Below are 22,719 nucleotides of genomic sequence, written 5' to 3' on the forward strand. Positions count from 1 at the left end.
GTTTGGAATATACACAGGAGGTGGTGTGTGATGGCTACCAACCTGGAATAGCTTTGCAAAGGGCTTGGACAGATTTCATGGAGTGAGGAAGCTTAACCCATGGCTACCAATCTTGATCCTCCTTGATCTCAGATTGCTAATGCCTTAGCAGACCAGGTGCTCGGGAGCAGCAGCAGCAGAAGGCCATTGCTTTCACATCCTGCAAAAAATGAGGCCCCTCTGGCGGCACCTTGGTGGCTAACAAGTAGCAGGAGTGCTGGACTAGATGGACTCTGGTCTGATCCAGCAGGCTAGTTCTTATGTTCTTATGTTCTAACAGGCCATTGTGAAGCTATCACAAAGTCATTCCGCAACCTGAGAATGACAGCCCATGTGGATGTTGTTCAATATTTATTTGCTGTTGGGAGCCCTTTGTAGAGGAACTACTTGGTTTGTGTTTCTTTGTGTAAATTATCATACAGTAAATAACCTGTGTAAATACTGTTTATGTTACACAGTATAAAAGCTTATTTATAATGGTTTAAGTGTATGTATATTGAATATTAGAGACATTGGTACATTAATACCACTAGCCATACAGGGACTTGTTTGGAATGTTAACCTCCAGGTGGTGACTGGAGATCTGTCACTAGTATAAGAGATCTCCAAGCAAAACAGATCAAATGGAGAAAATGGCTGTTTTGGAAGGTGGACTCTATGGCATTACACCCCTTTGAAGTCCCTCCCCTCCCAAACCCAGCCCTCCTCAGAATCCACCCCCAAAATCTACTTTTGGCCAAGGTATTCTAGATGAATTCAAATTCCATTTCACCTCACTCATTAAGGACAACTGAACTGTTTATCTCAAAGGTAAAGCTTATTTTTGCAGAAAATAACGGATACAGAGAATTCACAATTCACCAGCAAAATTACAGCAGCAAGTAGAAGAAATAACTATGAAAGCTGGCCACAGCAACTGTAACTTACTTTTAGAAGCAATGTGGGGTCAAATGGCAACTTTTCACCCCAGGGAAAATGCCAAATAAACTTGTGCCTACAACCCTGAATCTGTAATGGTTGATCAACTGCACAATACACTCACACATGACTATCAAGCCATGCAAAAAGATCTGATCAGTTCTTCATCTGTGCTATTTCAAATATAAATTCTTTGCAACATGTAAATAATGCTGCCATTACTCTTATTTTCACCCCCACCCAAAAGCCGTCAGAAACCACAACAATTTCAATTAAAACCTGTTGCTATCACTTTGCTTAATATAGTACAGGAAGTTGAAGCGGTTATTTTTGAAGAACAAAAACCACTTGCAGTTTCTAAACACTACTTCATATTCACTTTAAAATACTGTACCAGTGCTTGTGAGATCTGGATACTGTTGATATGTGGAAGCAGTAAATAAGTATTTGCTAGCTGCTTTCTAGAGTCTTCTGAAATAGCCCTTGAAGTGCCCATTCCAAAGACCTAGAGCAAAATATGTTAGTAACTAGTTACAAAAAATTCTAACAAAAAAGTTAACACCTACTAACTAAGAGTGAGGACCTTGCTTTCTGTTCCCACTGTTCCTTCGGGGATCGGGCGGTATATAAATTTAAGAAATAAATAAATAAAATATAAATAAATGAATGAACAAGCATTTATCCTATCTGCAGTCTTCCCGCACCAATATATTACAAAAGGTAGCTTTCACAGGGGGTGAAAGCTTTCAATAAAAGTGCCCCAGTTTTGAGTCAGTTGTATTCAAAACATGCATCACAGCAATGCACCCAGAGAAAAACTGGACTATCACAAAGGACTCAGACAAAAAATGGGGTGGAGGGCAGCTGTGTTTGTCTTACAGATGAGTGGCACACATAGCTCCTGAAAAAAAAATTAATCACCATTTAGCATCCACATTTACTTAGATTAGGCCTGAAAAACCTATTTGTGAGAATATACACTGGGCTTTCTACACATTGAACTAAAAAGGAGAAATTATTAAAATATTTCACATATTGAGAAACATGATTTTAGGCTGCTAAAATTGGGTTGAAAATCAAGTGTATTCACATTTAATAGATGCTTTTTAATAGATGTATATTACAGCAGTATATAGTATATTATATACAGTTCTTCAGATTTAGACATCTAGAAGGGCTACTTAATAAGCAGCTTAAATCTGAGAGAACTCTCAAGGGTTCCTTCTGAAGCGCCACCTCCCTTTTCAACTGTCATCTTGAGACTATTTAAAAATCAGTTTGCACTGAGAACAAATGAAGTCAGAACAGTCCATCTTTAAATAAGATTATCTGGGTTCATATACTCTGGTCTCCTGTTCGACAGTGGTGAGCACACTTCTACATCTGGCAAGTACCTTTGCCATAAGAAGTTACCATCATAAAAAAGCCGATCTGCAGAGATTCGATAGAGTACTTAGGGAGAAAGTAGCCCAAAGACAGATAAATTATCCTGCCTACCTTTTCTGTTGTGAGACTGTAATCAGAAAAAAACCTGGCAATTTCCTCAGCCTCTTTACTTTCTAGACCATTTATTTCATACTACTGAACTGTGCCTGAAACTAGTGCGGGTACAGCAGGCACAGGGAAAGGACTCTGGATACCTACTAGTGAGATGAGGGAGAAAGTTGGGAGGGAAGCCTAGGCAACTAGCATTAGAACAGGTAGAACCCTGTGAGAAATAGAAGACTGCTTGATATAGATCAGGGGTCTGCAACCTCCAGATGTTCATGGACTACAATTCCCATCAGCCCCTGCCAGCATGGCCAATTTGGCCATGCTGGCAGGGGCTGATGGGAATTGTAGTCCATGAACATCTGGAGAACCGCAGGTTGCAGACCCCTGATGTAGATGGATATTTGAGACATGGATGGCCTGCCTATTTATGTGAGGATTTAAATAATCATTGTAGTAGGTGTGCCATTCTGAGCCTATGGTATGAATTTAAAGCCGTGTCAGAAAACAACAAAGGCTCTCACCACATGAAGCCTTATTTAGACAAGAAATGATATTTTAAATCAAATTGATAACATATTCTGATACTGTAGACCTCACAAGGGAATGTAAAATGAAACTAACAGCCCAATCCAGAGGGCTCTGGCAATCAGGGATGGTGCCGCTGCCACGTTACCTCCAGAGAGTGTTCAGGCGCCATGCGGAGACACAAGGTCCAGAAACTTCCCGACTGCCTGAAAGCCCTCCATAGGGCTAAGCAGATTTACACCACCCTTCCAGGTGGTGTATGTCTGAGACCTTCACCAGGGGCGTTCCTGCATCTAAAGCCTGGTGGAAGCTGACTAAAGTCAGCTCCCGCCTTGGGAATACCCCCCATTTTTTAAAGTGTAGCCTGTTCTGTGTATTCTTGGCTGTTACTTTTGTTTGTCTTTTTAAAAGTCTTAATAAAAATATTTTTTAAGGAACATGTTGCACCCCAAAATATTATTTGTATGACTAAGTTATAGTCATATTGTGTACAAAAAAATCATTTCAGTTAACAGTGAAAAATAATAAGCAAAGACGGGTGGTGAGATTGTGGAGAAATAATGGAAGTATGTGCAGCAGTGCCTCAGATGAAACACTGCTCGTCCTAAATCAGAAGTCTGAGAGAGGAATCCTGATTATATTTTAGTCTTTCAGGTATTTATGCACATGCTCTCAGTGCAAGTCCAATTCAATTGTTCTTGACATCACTGGAGCAACTTCACGCCACTCACAGTTTTATAACACTCTTGACTACATGAAACATTTAAAGCACTATTACCTACTAGCTAAAATCAACAAAAAAAAACAGCTAAATGGGCCAAAAGATTGTGTCCCAGACACAATTCTCTGAAAACTTCCCGTTTGCACAATTTCCATTTAAATGATTGCTTTTCAAAGTGCCTCCACCCGTTTCAAGTGTTACATAGCATCACAAAGTTTACACAAAGTGTCATACCAATACGGAAACAGATACAATCCAGGCCTTGCTGTATAGGGGCCAGAACTGCAGCACTGCCTCGCTCATCACACCACTATAATCTATAAACAAACTCGTTCTCTCACTCTTGGAATCACCTCTATGCTTCAGGGCTGAAAGCAGCAGAAAGGATTTCTACAAATCAATGTCCTGCCTGTAGAAACCAGTAACATCACAGGCATCACTGTGTCAGCTGCTATGCAATGAAGGCGACTTTCACAGTCCAAATGGCAGCAGACACCAGAGAGAAACACCATTATTTGGAGGGGAAGGTTTCAATCTCACAGGGATTCTGTGACATCATTTGAGAACAAATATTCGCTAGGTCTGAAGCTAGTGAATAAAAAATTACCTGATATGAAAATACTCCATGAGATGAGGTATTTATAAATAATGAACTTTCAAAACTGCCTTCTTCATTTGGAAGAAATAGTACTCTGAAATAACTTTTTCCCATTGCTGGAATCACCTACAGATAAAATAAAGGTGTCTGATGTTCAATATATATATATATATATATTCAGCTGCACTGCTTTTATGACAGCTTTGTAAATATATATATTTTTTTAAAGATGTCACCTCCAATCTTTTTCCCACTAGCCTTTGCCTACCCTGTTTATAAACTCCTTTGCATCTCACCCTAAATGAGTGGAGGGCAGGGACAGAGCTCCAATAGCATCTATCATCAGCATTGTGCTAAATTTATAGGGCTCTCAGTCAATAGGGACTGCTCTTCCTCCCTCACAGAGCAAAGGTAAAGACAATGGCAATGGCAATGCAAGCCAGTAACTTTGGAGCTTACTGAATTCTCTCTCTATGGCAAAAAAAAGCATAGTGAGAGAACGGGAAAGCTGTTACCGCCAGTGACATTCAAGTTTCCTTACATTAATTTTATTCACTGAAAATCACTATTAAGGCTAGTGTGCCAAGAAGCCTGGGAAAATTATTTAACGTATGGGGCTTTTCAGAATACTAACTGAGCAAGGTGACTTGAGTTGACAATTCTGTGCACAGTCTCAATTTATAACAGTATCTAAGTGATGTCATTTGGGTATAGAGTTTCCAACCAGTTATAAAAACATTTCTAACAAAGTTACATGGAAAACTTAGTTTAATGTTCATTTAATTAAAAAGGATTTTAAACTTTCATATATTATAATAGCATGATTTAAAAAGAAACACCTCTTCCACACTGTAGGTTTTGGAGCAAATTTCCCTATTGTCACTTGGTGTTGCTGTTCTAGTAAGTCTTTGTCTAAAACCTTTGGAAGGGTAGCCCTTTCATCCAGGTCGGATGCTTCTAGAACAAAATAGGCCAGTATTTATATTTTAAAAAGGGAAATGAGATGTTTATCAAGTCATAGTGTATAAAAAAGTTTCAAACTGTTCCTCGTAACAAGAGGCCAGCAATAAGAAACATCTGATCGTGTGCCCACAAACAGTAATTCAAGACAAACACACTTGATTTTTAACTGCTATAATATATAAAAATTGTGCAATATTTTAGTATCACAGTGTGCAGAGGAAGAAAAGGAAGCTGATATAAAATACAGTCGTTCTTTCAGAACTATAGGCAATTAAGCATTCTTTGTTTCAGCCCATATTTGTCAGTCTAATTTGAATTTGGTAGATATTATGGCTGAGCTTTTATGGGAGGTTTGTTTCACATGCATCTTATCACACTACATACATCTTTTTTGGCAATATGTTTCTGTGGTGGCTTCCTGCAGAAAGATGTCTTGCCAACCCCGCCCCCCTCCCAAAGTACAACACATTGAGTTGAGGGCAGAACTGTCCCAAAAGCCTCTTTGCAGGCTTGATCCAAAAAGGTATTTTGTTCACACCACAAAATGTTCATGTGAGAAAACTGGCCTCAGCACTAGTAGAAATATACTTGTCAATAGAGAATAAGATAATGATTGGGAAATTAAGGAAGAGAGACCACAGAATCAATGCCTTAGGCCAAAGAAAGCATGAAACTCCACCACATTTTCCACAAGCATAGCAGCACTCACCCTGCCATAAACAGGAGACACGTGAAAATGCCTAGAAGTTGTAAACACTGAATTCACTATAACTTCTCTATCCTTACTGGGGTTGTAAGCATATAGAATTTTAGCTTCAGGTAGTCCCAGTAACCTAGGAGAAAACAATAAAGGGGGGAAAGTATTACTGACAATGAAAAAATACTGATTGATACTTTTCACTCCAATCACAAATGGTCAATGTTCAGGACAAAATTCTATTATCCAGTACCTTAGTTCTATTTAACTTTTAAATAAAAATCATTTGAAGCAAGCCAGCAATTTACAAGGCTATAATTTGACTCAGAAATTAGAAAAATGCTGACTTAAAAAAAAACTTATTCCCTGCCTTTCTCTCCAATGGGGACCTGAAGCAGCTTACATTGTTCTGCACTTTTGCACCAACTCTATGAGGTAGCTTAGGCTGAGAAAGTGTGACTGGCCCAAGGCCCACCCAGTGAACTTCCATGGCAGAATGCATGTTTGAACCTCAGTCTCCCAGATCCTAGTTCAGTGATAGCGAACCTTTTTGAGACTGAGTGCCCAAATTGCAACCCAAAACCCACTTATTTATCGCAAAGTGCCAACACAGCAATTTAACCTGAATACTGAGGTTTTAGTTTAGAAAAAATGGTTGGCTCCGAGGCATGCGTTACTCAGGAATAAGCTTGGTAGTAGTCGGTGGCTTTGCTTTGAAGCAACCGTGCAACTCTTCCAACGGGTGAATCATGACCCTAAGAGGGTTTACTTAGAAGCAAGCCCCATTGCCAGCAACCAAGCTTACTCTCAGGTAAAAGATCATGCTTTAGTTCTTTGAACGAAAATCAGTGGGGTTTATCAGCGCTTAACAGGGTCACCTACACTGCTTCCCCAAAACTAGGTCTTAGGTTTAATGCTAATAATTGAGCCCAGCAGCCCAGGCCAGCCTAGATTGGGGGGGGGGGGGGGGGAGAACACTTTGCGCGTGTCCACAGAGAGGGCTCTGAGTGGCACCTCTGGCCTCGTGCTCCTCTGACCCCAGTTTCATGATGCACGCCATATCTAGTTCATTACTTCCACAGCTTCCCATTACATCTGAGCCAGTAAACTATGGCTACCACTTGCTCTAAAAACTTGGATGACAGTCCACAGTTTGGCCTGGATTTGTAGGACAGGCATGTATCATGTTTGGTTGAAAAACTAGAAAGTAATTAACCAGCAAGATGGGGCAGGAAACACAAACTCAAGACTTTTCCTTGGCTTGTTCTCAAAGCACCAATTCAAGTTTTAGCAGCACACATTAACTTGCTTCTATAAAATTCACACAGTTGCTCATGCTGTCAATACAGCTATGCAGATATGAAAATCAGTTTGCTAATACAGATAACCAGTGGTAATTCCTAAGTTGCCAAGCAACAGAAAAAGGGAGACATTGCTTACAATGATCACTACAAAATGAAAGCAGGGGATAAAATATTGCTTAGAGAGAAATTTGCCAAGACATGGAAATAATCTTTTTTTGTGTTATAGAAGTAGAAAAGATACTCACTGCATTCCAAAATGGAGAATTGAAGGGTGAAAATGGAGGATCCTCCCATTAGGCATTTTTGCAGAGAAGCTGCAAAAGAAAGCAATTATTAGCTGGTAAGTTTCTACAACATAGCATATTTGACACAATGTTTTGTGTCATAACTGGCTTCCTGTTAATCTGTACTGTAGTGATCAGAATAGACAAGGACGTAGGTAAGGGGGGGTTCTCGGGTTCAACCCCCCCCTCATTAAATGTCCGAAGCTCTGCCCCGTTTGTGGATTTTTTGGTATTTTTTGTGGTTTTTTTGTTTTCGGCCTGAAGGGAGCGCATTTTTTAAGCTAGCAGCACCTAAATTTCAGGGATCTTTTGGGAGACTCTCCTGATGATTTTACCCAGGTTTGGTGAAGTTTGATGCAGGGGGTCCAAAGTTATGGACTCCCAAAAGGGGTGCCCCCATTTCCCATTGTTTCCAATGGGAGCTAATAGAAGATAGGGGCTACACCTTTGAGGGTCCATAACTTTGGCCCCCCTGAACCAAACTTCCCCAAACCTGGGTGGCATCATCAGGAGAGTATCCTAAAGATACTCTGAAAGTTTGGTGCTGCCAGCTTAACAATTGCACCCCTGACAGCAGGCACCCCCCAAAATTCCCCAGATTCTCCTTTTAACCCCTCCCCCGGCATGGATTTAAAGGGAGAATCTGAGGTCCCCAGTTTAAACATTGAAAGTGATGCTTTTTCAGGGTGGGGGATAATCCACCCCAAAACAGAATCACTTTCAATGTTGTTTTCACTGGGGACCCCAGATTCTCCCTTTCAGGTGGATTTAAAAGGAGAATTTGGGCTCTCTAGTTTAAACACCATTGAAAGTGATGCTGTTTGGGGTGGATTCCAGCATCACAGTGGCTGCCAATGGGGGGGGGGGTGTGTGCACAAAACTCAGATTTTGCACCGGGCTCCATTTTTCCTAGTTATGCCTCTGCCCATAGGGGAGGGCAGAAGGGGCTGCCGGCTGGGAGCCCAGTTGGTGGGTGGCAGGGGAGGGCGAGGCAGGGGAGTCTGCTGTCCCCGGCCTCAGGAGAGCTGCTTTTATAAGCACTAAGGCCAGGAGTAGGGCTTGGGGAGGCGTGGCCAGGGCACACCCCAGGGGCAGGTGGGGGCATGGCCCCACCCCTGAACCCTCCCCATAAAAAATCTATACCTATGTCCCTGAGCATAGATTCTGGAACCTCAGAATACAATGGGATGGATCCAGCCAGCTTTTTAAATCATCCTCTTCCAATTTCTCCATTTCACATGCTTTTTATACATGGGGATCCCATGATTCTTAGCATAGCCATTTTAGATGGTCAGAGAACACACTACCTTCTTTTTTCACCAGCAAAAAAGCTGGCTGGAACCAGTCCAATATTCCCCAATGTTCTATTCAAATTCCATAGTAATAGCATTCCCCATTTACAAGAACTCAGACTATGTATGAATGATGAAAGAACCTCTAATTTAAAAGTGCTTACAACAGTACAGACAAGCACCAAAATTAACTAGGTGATTTAAAAAACTATTCGCATCAAACAACCCCACTTTAGGAAGAGCACAAATATACTAATTCCTCTGGGAAACCTGGGGTCAAAACTTCAAAAACAGGTCTAACAGTGTATTTTAGCAAAAGGCCTTAAAGCAAAAATCTATTTCTTCATGGATTTGTGCAGTTTCTTGAACTACATCGGTGTTCCCAGACCTGAACGACAACAAAAATCTTAACCCTTGAAATTTCTGATGTGACACAGCATCTGTATCTTGGGATTTAAAATACAACCTACGCTCCCAAAGCAAAAGGATCTACTGTGATGAACTAATTTATGACTCTTTGGACAACCAGCAATAACAATGAATCCTTATTACAACAGACTCATGTGAGAAGTTAAGGAAAGATCTCGATCTGTTCTGAAGATTTTTGAAATTTCAGCAAATGCTTCTAAACATGAAGATAATCTTTGATTATTTCTAAAGAACAAGAAACAGATTTGTATCAAGCTCAGGAGCAAAACTCTGGAACTAAATTAATATTTGCAGAGATGCAGGTAAGACATTACATTGAAAGATCACTTCATCTATTAACTGACATTGCAACAGTATGAGAACATGACTCAAACTCAACATTTTAGCTTACTATCAACAAGAACATTTTACATATACAGAGAAATGGTATGTTTAAAAAAACAGGTAACAAGAAGTAGTTTACATTCATGTAAAAGAAAGAGGGGGAGTCATGAGAATTTGCAAGGAAGGGGGCATCCCATCTCCCTCGCTACCTTGCACTTATCTTGTTCAACCCCAAACCTCTCATTCCCCCCCCCCCCCCGAGAAAAGTATTTTCTCGATTGACACAGACTCGGGACAGAAAATGTAGTACACCAAATGGAAAACATGCCCTGTATTCCAAGCTGCTGCTGAAGTTTGAAAGGCAGCAACATTTAGAGTACTCTACAGTAATCTAAATTACACATGATCAGAACATGGGCAACTGTGGCCAAGTCACAGAGCTATAGTTTGCACATCAACCTTAGTTGGCAAATCCACGGTGTACCAAAGACTACATTTGAGCCTCCATCCATCTGCTCTGAATCCAGCCCATTACTAGCTCAAGACATCTGTTATCTCACCCAACTTAAGGAAAAAGAAAAACTGAGTTGGTACCAATGAAGCTTACTCCAAATCAATAGAACCTCTTCTGGCTATTTCAAGTTGACTTTAAACAATATGGAGGACAGGATGGTGCTTGTGGGATCTCCACGACACAGAAGAAATTCCCTAGCAATATTTTCTTGAACCACCCAAAAAGATCACTTAGGAAAAAAAGAGACATTTTTAAATAGAATGTCCTCGAATATATTCTCTAATGTAAGAGGTCTAGTGCTTTCCAAAATGTCAACATCATTTTTTAAAAACAGAAGAAGCTGTGTACTTGTCAACTTATTTTTATCGGTACCAGGAGGAAAGCCAGTCTTGCCAAGTTCTCAGAAGTTTTATTTTTCAGGTAAAAAAAACCCAGTCATCTACAGCAAAGAATATATCTAGAAACTGAACCTGGAACTTGGATCTAGTTGTAATCACAACAGGAAAGATGTCAAATACAGGATGTGTTACAGAATGCTTTGGCTTTCCACAGAATTATCCTTTTCAGTTCCCATACATTAAATTACAGAAACCACGTTCCACATACAAACTGCACATGGAACAGATTCTGAGGATGGTAATCTACAACTGAATTCGCTTCAGTGGGTTCACTGCGTAGTTGTGCTTCTTTCTAAAAATAAAGGCCCTACTATTTTGCTCCAATGTGGTTTTGTGCTCCACTGACAGACAGATATGTCAAAAGTTCATACTGAAAAAACTTCCCTCACCTTTGAGAACTTTGCTGTTAAACTTTTTTAAAAAAGTAAAACAGTTATCTAGATGGATGCTTTAGATGTTCCTGGACCAAGTTACAAGAAATGGCCTACAGAAGGTAGTTCTTCCAGTCTGTCTCTGACACTTTAAAGCAACAGTCTGATCCATTTCCCTATATGTGCTTGGATAACAAACTTTTGCGAACATCAGTCCTATATATTGTTTATATTTAGATGCAAAAAAAAAGTTTATATCAACTTAGCCTAGCCCTTAGAATTGGCCCCTTATCTTGATACGGCTGATCTGTCCACTTGGATCCATGCCACAGTAATATCAAGACTAGGCTACTGTCATATATTGTATGTTAATCTCTCCTCAAAATCAACTCAGAAACTCCAACTGATTTCTGCAGTTTGGCTATTAATGTGAACCAAACAAAGCATGCATATCACTCCTATTCTGCCGGTGCTCCAAATGATTGTATATTTGTTACTGAGCTCAGTTTAAGATAATGGTTATCACACACAGAGTCCTTAATGTCCTTGGTCCCTCTTATTTACAGCACTGCCCCTACCCCTATGCACTGCACAAAATAGTTCACAAACTTACTTGCATAAATGATTATAGACTGTGGTGTATACTGCTATGTATAGCTTATCATAAGTAGACTTCTATTATGTAATTTTGCACCGCTTAATGTGTCATGTTAATGCTTATGCTATACTTCAGTTCTTTCTGGCAGTTCCAGACTTCTAAAATCCTAATGCATTGGTTAATCAATGTCCCATTTGTTGTCTGTATTGATTCACTATGTGTAATTTATTTTGAGTCCCTGTGAGAAAGACAAGACTATAAATAGCATGAATAAAATGAATAAATATTATGATTTATATATACTTTTTTACCCTGCCCTACCCCACCCTGGGTCGTAGGGCGGCTCACAACAGTTTGTTTTTGTATTTGTTTTTAACATGTTGTCGCCGCCCTGAGGGGAACGGCGGGGTAAAAATAAATAAATAAATAATGCAGTCTTCTTAGAAGTTATGTGAACATCTAAGGAATTTAGCTCTAGTGTTGAATTTTGAAGTCACTTCTAGAGATAACATGAAAATGTTGGCAAAGAGGTACAAGGTAAATCTGTGTAACTGAGGCCAGGACTCCAGTTCTTCCTAAATGCTGAGACATTCAAAACCACATAAGACAAAATGGGCATTTAAAAATAATGTGTCTATTCTACACTTTTTTTCGGCCATTTTGATAAATTTAAAATCAGTTTCACAAATTCAAGTAGTGACTTTAAACATAACTGAATATACCATCATTTTTACCAACTTTATGATAAAACAGCAAGTAAACAGGACTGACCCTGCTTGAGGCTAGTAAAGAAGCCGGGCCATAAAGGGCTTTAAAGGAAGCTCCATTTAGATGTAATGTGTTTGTCAGTACAGCATTAGAAAAAGATATAAAATAGAGATCATTTGCGCTTAACAAGAACTATAAGGCTGCTATGGAACAAAACGCCTTGGATTTTTTTTTTAATATATATGAAACTGCTGGTGTTATAAATAGGCAAGGATAATTTTTTATATATGTGCTGAATCTATACCAGGGTTAAAAGTTTTCGGCAAATAGCTGTAAAGGCAAACTAAGAAAAAATTAACAATACCATTGCCACTACAACAGCTAGAACCTTGTTTTAATTTCATAAGCATGCAGAATTGGCATGTTCTCAAGAGTTCATTTTAAATTCTACCCGTTGTTGTAAGGCTGAGTTATATTAAGTACTGAAAAGCTCAAACAAGACTATCCAAGCCTGTGCGGTTGCAAAATCTACAGGATTTTAAGCTTCTTGTAAATCAGCAACTTCTGAAAAATTAATGGTTAATTTTTTCACTTATGAAACTTCGGAGTCCTGTTGGATTATGTATAAACTATTAGTGAACTTTTGAAAAGCTGAATTTGATTTAAACTAATTATTGCTAGGAAGAAAGAAGCTTTTGTTTAAGACAAATGTGGTACAGATTGCAAACGGGGGGGCTGGGTTTTTTATTCTCCACTTTTTCCATGCATAATTACAACTTTTAAAAATGAAGAGACAGAAATGAAAAGAATGTAGATAAGGAAATAGCGTACCCAAAGGAAGTCTCTCATTTTCTCACCAATCTCCCAAAGCCATATCTAACGAATGAATTCCCTTTAAGACCTAGCCCACACAAAAAGATGAAGCTCTTGAATAAGCTGAAGAATGACCGCTCCATTTGCAGTTACATTCAACTCTCCAGCAGCAGTTTGAAGCAGTGCTGCAAAAACGGTTTTCTACCTCTTCTAATGATTATGAGGAGCAATATCCCAGATCTTACGTGCATTCTATAATTTTGCATAAACATTGTATATAGGGAGTGATGTCACTGGGTATATAGGGAGTGATGGTGAAAGTGAAATATGAAAGCAGCCTAATTTCAACATTGTGAAATCGTGCCTTCTTCCAAATTTTGTTTTAAAATTCCTCCAAGAAGCTGAGGTGGGATTATTCTAATCAAAACATGTATCATGCAACTGTTAAGCAACTTTAAGCAGAGACACCATGAGCAACACCGGAAGTCTGCAACCACAGGCAGCAACAATGCACTTTAAAACTAATATCTTCAACTCTGAAAGAAGTAGTATAAAGTATCTGGAAGCAATCGTCTGGCTAACAAGCAAGGGCCTAAAACTGGAAAATGGTACAGCGGAAATCAAAGAGGCAACAAAGAAAAGCAGATAACAGCAACAAAGCATGTAAGACACGGGTCAAGGAGTTGGTTAAGTAGAGGCCCTTCAGCTTCTGCCATTCTATCACTACTTTCCAGGAACACAGGTCCTCAAAATTACAAACAATGTATTCTGGAGAAATCTTTCAACAGACTATCAGGACCTCTTACAAAAGCAGGCCAATTTCTCTTTCTCGCTGTTGTGGGGAGAGGAAGGTGTCTGTCGTGGGGAGAGGAAGGGAAAGTCTCCTTACAGGAGAGAAAGGTGGAATATAAATCCAAATTCTTCTACTTGTGGCTGCTGCCGCTCCCAACCCTAACACTGTTTTGCCAATGGTTTTGAAGTTCCTGCAACCCAAATGGACCATGCTCCTCTGAAAGAATATGCCACTCTGAGCCCACCCATTTTTCATTCAGCTGGACCACTGGGGGCAACCCTCTGCTGTCCAGATCTCACTGGGCCATCCAGATGGTCACAAGGGGGTGAAAGGGGCAGCTGTTGCTCCTCCCACTTGTGCTCCTCGTCAGCCAGGAGTGGAGGAAGTCATGTTGTCGACACAGAGATTCTCTCCCACAGAGGATTTGTGCACACTTTCATAGACATCTCTGTTTGGAGGGACATAAAATTCACTTCCGTTTTTTAAAGGTTTTGAAAGAGAAAGTTTCCCTTGGGTCAAAGCAGTCTCAGTTTGCAATGTTAAATATCTGCAGATCAGGGCATACTTCACTATGAGAAAATCTTCCAGAAGAAATCTCAATCTTTACACTGGACGGAGAGGCCTTTCTATGCTACAACCATCCAAATCAAATATGCCACAAAGTGTGTGAGAGCAAAACCAACCACCACTTAGTCTTTCACACTGGCAAGGTTTACATAGTATAAAAAAAGAATATATGGTTTGTTGTTACTGGAACGAGATCTGAACATCACAAGCCTCTAAAGCTTCCTCCTCTTCATCCTAGCATGGTGCTCCCCTTCCACTTTTGCAGTAACATATAACTTGCTGTTACATCTAAACCACAAATTATTACCCGTTCTTTTTCCTCCTGTGGTTTGGAGAATAGCTATAACTCTACAAAGTATGGTTTGCCACATGTTAGGTGAGGAAGGGAGAATGAGGTCAAGAGTGCTCTTGTAATGACAAACCACTGCTTACCTGTCTTATACCCAGCTATAAACAACAGATAAGAAAAAACCACTGACACAATAGGCTACTGCGTCAACATGTATGTAGGAATCAGAGGAAACACATGAATCCAAAACAAAGGCACAACAGAAAGCAAAAGCAATATAACAGCATACAGACCACATGAACTGAATGAACTGAAATGCACAAAAAGCTGCAGGAGAACAGTTAAGCCCAGTAAGTTCAAATGAGCAACACTGCAGGGTACGTGTGCAGAAGTTGGAGATTCTCCAATGTGAGGATGTTGATGAAGTAGCCTACTGTGTGGGTGGGGTTTTTTCCTATCTGTTGTTTATAGCTTCCTGTTGCAACCATACTTCCCCCTTTGTTGCCTATATTATACCCAAACACATCTCAAGATTTTGTTGTCTCGGGATAATAGAACTATCATTCTCTCCTCCCAAAGATAACAGAATTTGTGTGCTCTCAACAGCTTCAATCTCAGATCCAGTATGGCAGATTGGACCTCATTAATGCATTAACCAGTTCGTATGGGTTTTACTTGCATTTTGACACACAAAACATAACAAGTTTTCTTTGTGAACATATACATTTTAAATTTCAGGGGAAGGCCTTCTGACCACAAACAGTACAAGTTCATCTGAACGGAAATTCAGAGTTCCATCTAGCTCTAACTGTGATTAAAGTACTACATTTAAACAGAAATTACAAAGATACTGTGTTACGAATTACAGATAAATGTCAAGAACCAAAATATAATAATGATGTTACCTTGTTTTCTCCAGCGTGGGAATGTTGGGGCTATTCAGTTGAGTTCTTTATGCAGTTTACTTTTTGATATAATTCTTTTTAAAAATTCTAAATCACCATTATAACGTTTTATTTACAAGATTGAGTAGGAAGAAATTAGCATAATGCCACTATTCACAATACAGATATTATGCAATGTAAGACTTAGTCTTAGTTGATAGTTCCATAGGAATGTCAACTCAATGCATGGCAGCTGTAAAAAAAGGCAAACTCTATGCTGGGGATCATTAGGAAAGGAATTGAGAATAAAACTGCAAAGATTGTCATGCCCTTATATAAAGCAGTGGTGCGACCGCACTTGGAGTACTGTGTCCAGTTCTGGTCGCCGCATCTCAAAAAGGATATTGAGGAGATAGAAAAAGTGCAGAGAAGGGCAACAAGGATGATTGAGGGACTGGAGCACCTTCCCTATGAGGAGAGGCTGCAGCGTTTGGGACTCTTTAGTTTGGAGAGGAGGCGGCTGAGGGGGGATATGATTGAAGTCTATAAAATTATGCATGGGGTAGAAAATGTTGACAGAGAGAAATTTTTCTCTCTTTCTCACAATACTAGAACCAGGGGGCATACATTGAAAATGCTGGGGGGAAGAATTAGGACTAATAAAAGGAAACACTTCTTCATGCAACGTGTGATTGGTGTTTGGAATATGCTGCAACAGGAGGTGGTGATGGCCACTAACCTGGATAGCTTTAAAAGGGGCTTGGACAGATTTATGGAGAAGAAGTCGATTTATGGCTACCAATCTTGATCCTCCTTGATCTGAGATTGCAAATGCCTTAGCAGACCAGGTGATCGGGAGCAACAGCCGCAGAAGGCCATTGCGTTCACATCCTGCATGTGAGCTCCCAAAGGCACCTGGTGGGCCACTGTGAGTAGCAGAGAGCTGGACTAGATGGACTTTGGTCTGATCCAGCTGGCTTGTTCTTATGTTCTTATGTTCAATTGCCAAAGTCTACCAAGTTACGAGCCACTGAGAGCTTCATCAGCTGAGATACTGAAAGATCAGCAAGTATCTAATAACATAATATTTACTGATGTGTGGATTCATTCACTGTACCCAACGTACCATCAATTTAAGTCACGAGGTTTCTTCTGCACCGCCCACTATTCCTGCTCCCAAGACTGACCATGGATGCAGACCAGACATTATAGTTCCTTACACAATCTCTTCCAGAAAATCCCTGCTTGTTCAACAAATCAACCAACAGTCTATGGGGAAAACTTATGTTTGGTTCAACAATCCTAGCAGAATTGCTTCTATGAGTCAGAAACCTACTTAACTAAACAGAGGAGATACCAAAAAGATAAAAAGAGGCACCTACCTTGCAGCACAGGTAGGTAAGCTTTACAAAGAACAGAAGGACAACAGGTGGCCACATGAGTCCAGGAGCTATTTGGCTGCTTCCCTGGCTATGTGCCAATCCCAAGAAACCATATCTCAATGTGCAGTTCAGCCACATTCTCATGAGATCCAAATTATGGGTAAACTGAAGTACACATCTAAGGTGTACAGTAAGGAAAACACACTAAAGCCTTTTACTGTTCATTGAACAAAAAAATCAGAAAACCTTTTTGCCTATCCAAGTTCCTAAATGAATGAGCTGTTTTTTCTTACCCTTCAATCTAGCTCAATTCAAAATGTGAGTCTTCCTCTAAATGAGTCTTCCTCTAAATGAACTGATACAGACAACTAAAGGATGCAGTCACTTCAGAAACTCCAGACCAGGGGTGGGGGTTGAGGGGGGGAGAACTGTTCTCTATCTCCTCAGTTTTTACAATCTAGGAAATTCAAACCCAACTTACATTTCCCACAGTAACACAGGTACTGTGGAGAAGTATTAAAGGGGCCCAAGTATGTTTGAAATAGTGGTGTTGGTGAAGAGGGTTCTGCCCTCCATAGGGCTAAATGGACTTACACAACCCAAGGCCATGGCCCAGGCTACCATGTTTCCTGGTAGAAGCTGACTAATATTGACTCCACCCCCAAGAATGCCTCAGCACACACCCCTGCACCAGCATCCAATCAGACATAAGTGTTCCTCCAGGGTGGTGGCCACTTCTTGGTTTTGCCATTGTGGACTGAGGGATGCCCGGCTATCAGTGCCTTTGCCTTCTCCATTGGCAGGGATGCCCCTTATACTGATAGAGGCAAGCATGCCAGTGTAGCCCCACACCACCTCCATTGGCTCATTTGCCCGCCCCAATAGGACTGGGCTGCTAGACTGATTTTGTCTGACAGCTAACATGCTGAGCATGGAAAAGCAATGTTTAACAAATAACTGAATTTGACATTAGATGAATGGTTCTGATAGGTTTCCTTGCGATTTTACATGCTGTTTCTCTGTGCTGTAAGACTATTTTTGAGTCTTGCAATTGAGCAATCTTAATAGAAAGACATATTTAATATGCATGAAGGTACAGAAATGCAAGTTGAATGTACTGCTGTCATATTAATCACTATCATTATTCTTTAGGGACATCTAATTCCCAGAACGCCAAAGTAATAAATAGCAGGATGTCAGAATCTCAACTGAGAGCATGAGACCACAACATTTTTCAGACATCTTGTATAAACTCAAGGTCTATAAATTGAAATCTCCCAGGCTCTAAATAACTTATTGAAGTCTTCCAAAATATGAAATCTAATTAAGAATGATTATATGTTGGTCATATAACTCCTAGAATGCTCTTAAATATCAAGCTTACAAATGAATTAAAGGCATTTACATGAGGCATCACCAGAAGGTTTAAAATTTCACTGTCTTGATGTTACAGAAAACTGTCTGTAATCAGTGTAGGCTTAAAGAATATGTCAAGCTTTTTATTAATTTTTCCTCTAAACAACCTTTTGGTTTCCCTTCCTGAAGTATTTGTGACTATTTCATCTAAGGAACTCTGGAATTTTTGTTGCATGCTATGCAAAATGTCACAGCTTCCTTTCTCTCTGCAGCCTACAATATTGCTTTTGCCCTTATGGACCCATGATCACTACCAGTTGGTTTTTCAAGAGTCAAATGGACACTTCCTTCCTTTTCTGAAGGAAAAGGAAAGGCGGTATGGTTAGGACATCAGACTAGGATCTGGAAAGCCCAAATTCAAATCCCCAGTGCCATGGAAGATTGCTGGGTGAACTGGGTCTAGTCATATACTCTCAGCCTAACCCACCTCACAGGATAAAATGTTGTGAGAGTAAAGTGGAGAACATGAAAATGATACAAACTGCAGTGAGCCCTTATTGGGGAAAAAGGTGACGTATAAATGAAGTACATAAATAAAAGTTTGTTAGTGTTAAAGCAGGTAAGATACAATGCAGACCACAAATCTAGCTTTCCAGCTGTACCAAAAATTCTCTGACATATTCTCTGACTTTCTTCTTTCTTTCTACCTAATTAGCAGGAGTGTACACTGCATAGAACTATTTTTTAAACAAGCAGCCGTTTCCCTCTTTGCATGTCCTGAAATTTGAAAGAGTATGAAGACAGTGGTAGTCAGTTCCAATGCTATAGTACAAGTCAAAATTCAAAAAGCTCAAAAATGTACAGTTCATTAGGACAACGCAGGCCATATCCCTAAACGCAGAGTTGCATCTGATATAGTGTACACATAATGCCACTTATACTGACTTAGCCACAGTCATCCATGCAACAGTCATCTCCAGGCTTGACTATTGTAACTCACTGTTCGTTGACTGTGATCCAGAAGCTAAAACTTGTTCAACATGTGGCAACCAGACTCCTTACAGGGACATCTAGTCGGGACTGGATTACTCCGGTCCTATACCACCTCCACTGGCTGCCCATCGAGTTCTGGATCATGTTCAAGGTGCTGGTTTTAACCTTTAAGGCTATAAGCGGCCTTGGGCCTGCATACTTGAGGGACCACGTCTCCCCATATTGCCCTGTTAGGACCCTCCAATCCTTGGAGGAGTACCTGTTAGAGGTCCTTGGGCCAAAACACATCCAGTTGGCCTCCATTAGGGCCAGGGCCTTTACAGTCCTGGCCCTGCTCTGGTAGAACAGGCACCCTAAACAGACCAGAGCCCTGCGGGACTTGTCGAGTTTCTGCAGAGCCTATAAAATGGACCTGTTTCACCAGGCATTTGGCCAGGTAGGTTGAGAGTGAGTCTATCATCCAGGCCTCTGGTGGGGTCAGGTTGGGGGAGTGGAGTTTTGTCGTCATCTGCATTATCTGGTTTTAAACTGTACAATTTGTATTGTTTGGCTTTTAATAACGTTTTATTATATTTAATTATTGTATTTTATGTTGTTCGCCGCCCTGAGCCCTTTGGAGGAGGGCGGTCTATAAATTTAAAAAATAATAAATAAATATTGTAAGCCGCCTTGAGTCACTGAGATATGGCAGGGTATAAACGTAAACAAGTAAATAAATAAATAATCAGATCCATGGTCCATCAAAGTCAGTACTGTCTACTCAGACCTCAGTTCTGAGTCTCAAGTAAATCTTTCCCATTACCAGCTATCTGATCCTTTTAACTGTGGATGTGGGGTTGATGTCCACACTTAGCCAATGCTCTACCACAGCCCACTTTTTCTGTAACAGAATCCTACAAGATTGGTTACATTCAGGACAATTGCTAGTAATGCTAGACAGTGAGTCACAAAGAATTGTTAGAAGGAGGAGGAGGAGGAGTTGGATTTATATCTCCCTTTCTCTCCTATAGGAGACTCAAAGGAGCTTACAAAATCCTTTCCCTTTCCCCCTCAACAAACACCCTGTGAAGTAGGTGAGGCTGAGAGAGCTCTGAAGAACTGTGACTAGCCCAAGGTCACCCAGCTGGCATGTGCTGCAATGCACAAGCTAATCTAGTTCACCAGCTAAGCTTCCACAGCTGAAGTGGCAGAGCAGGGAATCAAACCCAGTAAAATGGAACTCCGAAGTAAAGTATTTCCAGATGCCACTGTCACATTAGTTGGAGATACCTCCCTGTTGCAGCATCAGACTGAAACTATCTTGGCACAACACACAAACCTGTGTAAGAGATCTCTTTGGGAAGGAATTTCTCCTTTTCCAACTAGCCATAAAAATCTATATTTTTTCACTCTATTACTGTTACTTCTTAAAACATTGGAGCTGATTCATAAATGAATTTCTTTGTTTTTCTCCCAGTTTTCGGTGCTAATCGGAGATTCTCCCACTGCAAAGCTTCCCCAGCCGAACCTGCCGCTATTTCCCTTACCCACTGAAGAAAAAGAACAAGAACAAGAAGAAGAGGAGGAGGAGTTTGGATTTATATCCCACCTTTCTCTCCTGTAAGGAGACTCAAGGTGCCTTACAAATTCCTTTCCCTTTCCACAACAGACTGTGAGGTAGGTGGGGCTGAGAGAGTCCAAAGAACTGTGACTAGCCCAGGGTCAGCCAGCAGAAATGTAGGAGTGCAGAAACACATTTGATTCATCAGATAAGTGTCTGCCACTTGGGGAAACAAACCCAGGTCTCCAGATTAGAATCCACTGCTGTTAACCACTACACTACGCCAGCTCTCATTGCTTGTCTTGCTGCCTGCTACTTGTTTTTAGAAAGAAAGAAAGAAAGAAAGAAAGAAAGAAAGAAAGAAAGAAAGAAAGAAAGAAAGAAAGAAAGAAAGAAAGAAAGAAAGAAAGAAAGAAAGAAAGAAAGAAAGAAAGAAAGAAAGAAAGAAAGAAAGAAAGAAAGAAAGACGAACACTCTTCAGGCCACTCTCCTAGCTGAGCGTGGGAGGAACTGTTGTTAGGTAGGAGGGGCAAGTACAGTCACAGCGAGCTTAGTACACACAAAAGATCAGCAAAGAGCATGGAAAAATCACATTTAAATAGGTTTGGAAGTTGATCAGCCTCACAGTGGTTCTGTGGACCCAAGAGGGGTGGAAATGTGTGCACCCAAGAATCTGTTCCAAAGGAAATGTACACTCACAGCAAGGCAGACCACTAGTGCATAACAGGCTGCTGTCCCTGCTTTGGCATTATATATGATGGTAGAAGAAGAGTTAAGTATCAATATTTAATTGGCTTAGTTTCAGGTAATCTCCCATGCAGTGAATTACTTGAAGCAACTGTTCATGTAATTTCAGCACTTCAAGTAGCACTGATATGGGGTTAATTATTTGCATCTATATTATTGTTTGACCACAAACATTAAACAAATGAAACCACCAAAGACACCTTTCTACTCATGGTTTCCTAACACATCCTTATCATCCATTCAAGACTGATAAGCAGTTTGGGAAGAAACGATTAAAGCTCCATCTAGAAGGAAGGTTTCGAAAAAGACTTAATTAAAGCCAGTCTATGGAGATGGAAGAGATGGCCAAAAATAGACCCTATCTGTCTTAATCCTACATTAATCTATGAAACATGTTACCTATTCAACCACCAGATATAAAATTAGACAGATGATGTTCTTTCAGTCTACAGATAAGGAAGGCAGATCAAATGTACTAAGAATCAAGGTGCAGAATACAGTAAACACTAAGAATACAAGTCAAACAGCATGAAAATAGTATGAGACAAATGGAGGTAAACTCTTGAAAGCTCATACCCCCCCACCCCATCTTGTTGGTCTCTACTGGACTGGAATCTAGCCAAAGAGTACTGTTCCATATAATGGAACAGAAGATACCAGTAGATCTGGGTTTCCAGATGGAAATCAGCGTTGCAGATGGACATTGAGACTTCCTTAAAGGAGAGATGCCGCTCAGCAAGACTACCGACTAAGCGTTACCACAAGCCTTTGCAGAAGCAGTCCCAGGCAAGTAGCTCTGAGGAATACATATACTTTGCCAGGAAATGCAGTTGTAGCTGCAATGTGTATTCTTCCTGACCTGGCCTGCACGTCCCTGTTGTCTCCAGACCCTGACTGACTACAGACTGGCTTGACTCTTGGCTTCTCCTGGTTGCTGTATACATTCCTTGATTGACACTGCTCTAGACTGTCCCAAGAACTTTGTTTATGTTGAATTATTACTTGCTAAACTGTTGTCAGCACAGCCCCAGCATTCAGCCGCCTTAGTACTGTGCGTTGCTGCGGCAGTGCACCAGCCCCACCCAGCCAGCACAGGTGGCAGCTTTTAATTTGGCTTGGCATTCCTTCAGTGATCCCTACTTCCTTACCAAAGACAGGTTTTTTACATTTTGGTACCT

General features: G+C 40.5%; 1 protein-coding gene across 2 annotated transcripts in view; it reads right to left on the reverse strand.

Moving 5' to 3' along the window:
• The window catches only part of TMEM131L (transmembrane 131 like), a 63,680-nt gene that overhangs the window by 30,828 nt on the left and 10,133 nt on the right, over nt 1-22,719 (reverse strand). For both annotated transcript variants that reach the window (XM_048509125.1, XM_048509124.1), the window contains exons 4-7: nt 7,505-7,573; nt 5,968-6,091; nt 4,305-4,421; nt 1,352-1,462 (exon numbers count right to left, since the gene is read on the reverse strand). In XM_048509125.1, coding sequence (XP_048365082.1) covers nt 1,352-1,462; nt 4,305-4,421; nt 5,968-6,091; nt 7,505-7,573 — 421 coding nt within the window. The remainder of the gene's footprint in view (nt 1-1,351; nt 1,463-4,304; nt 4,422-5,967; nt 6,092-7,504; nt 7,574-22,719) is intronic.

This window comes from Sphaerodactylus townsendi, linkage group LG10 (genome assembly GCF_021028975.2).
Source record: "Sphaerodactylus townsendi isolate TG3544 linkage group LG10, MPM_Stown_v2.3, whole genome shotgun sequence".
NCBI lineage: Eukaryota > Metazoa > Chordata > Lepidosauria > Squamata > Sphaerodactylidae > Sphaerodactylus > Sphaerodactylus townsendi.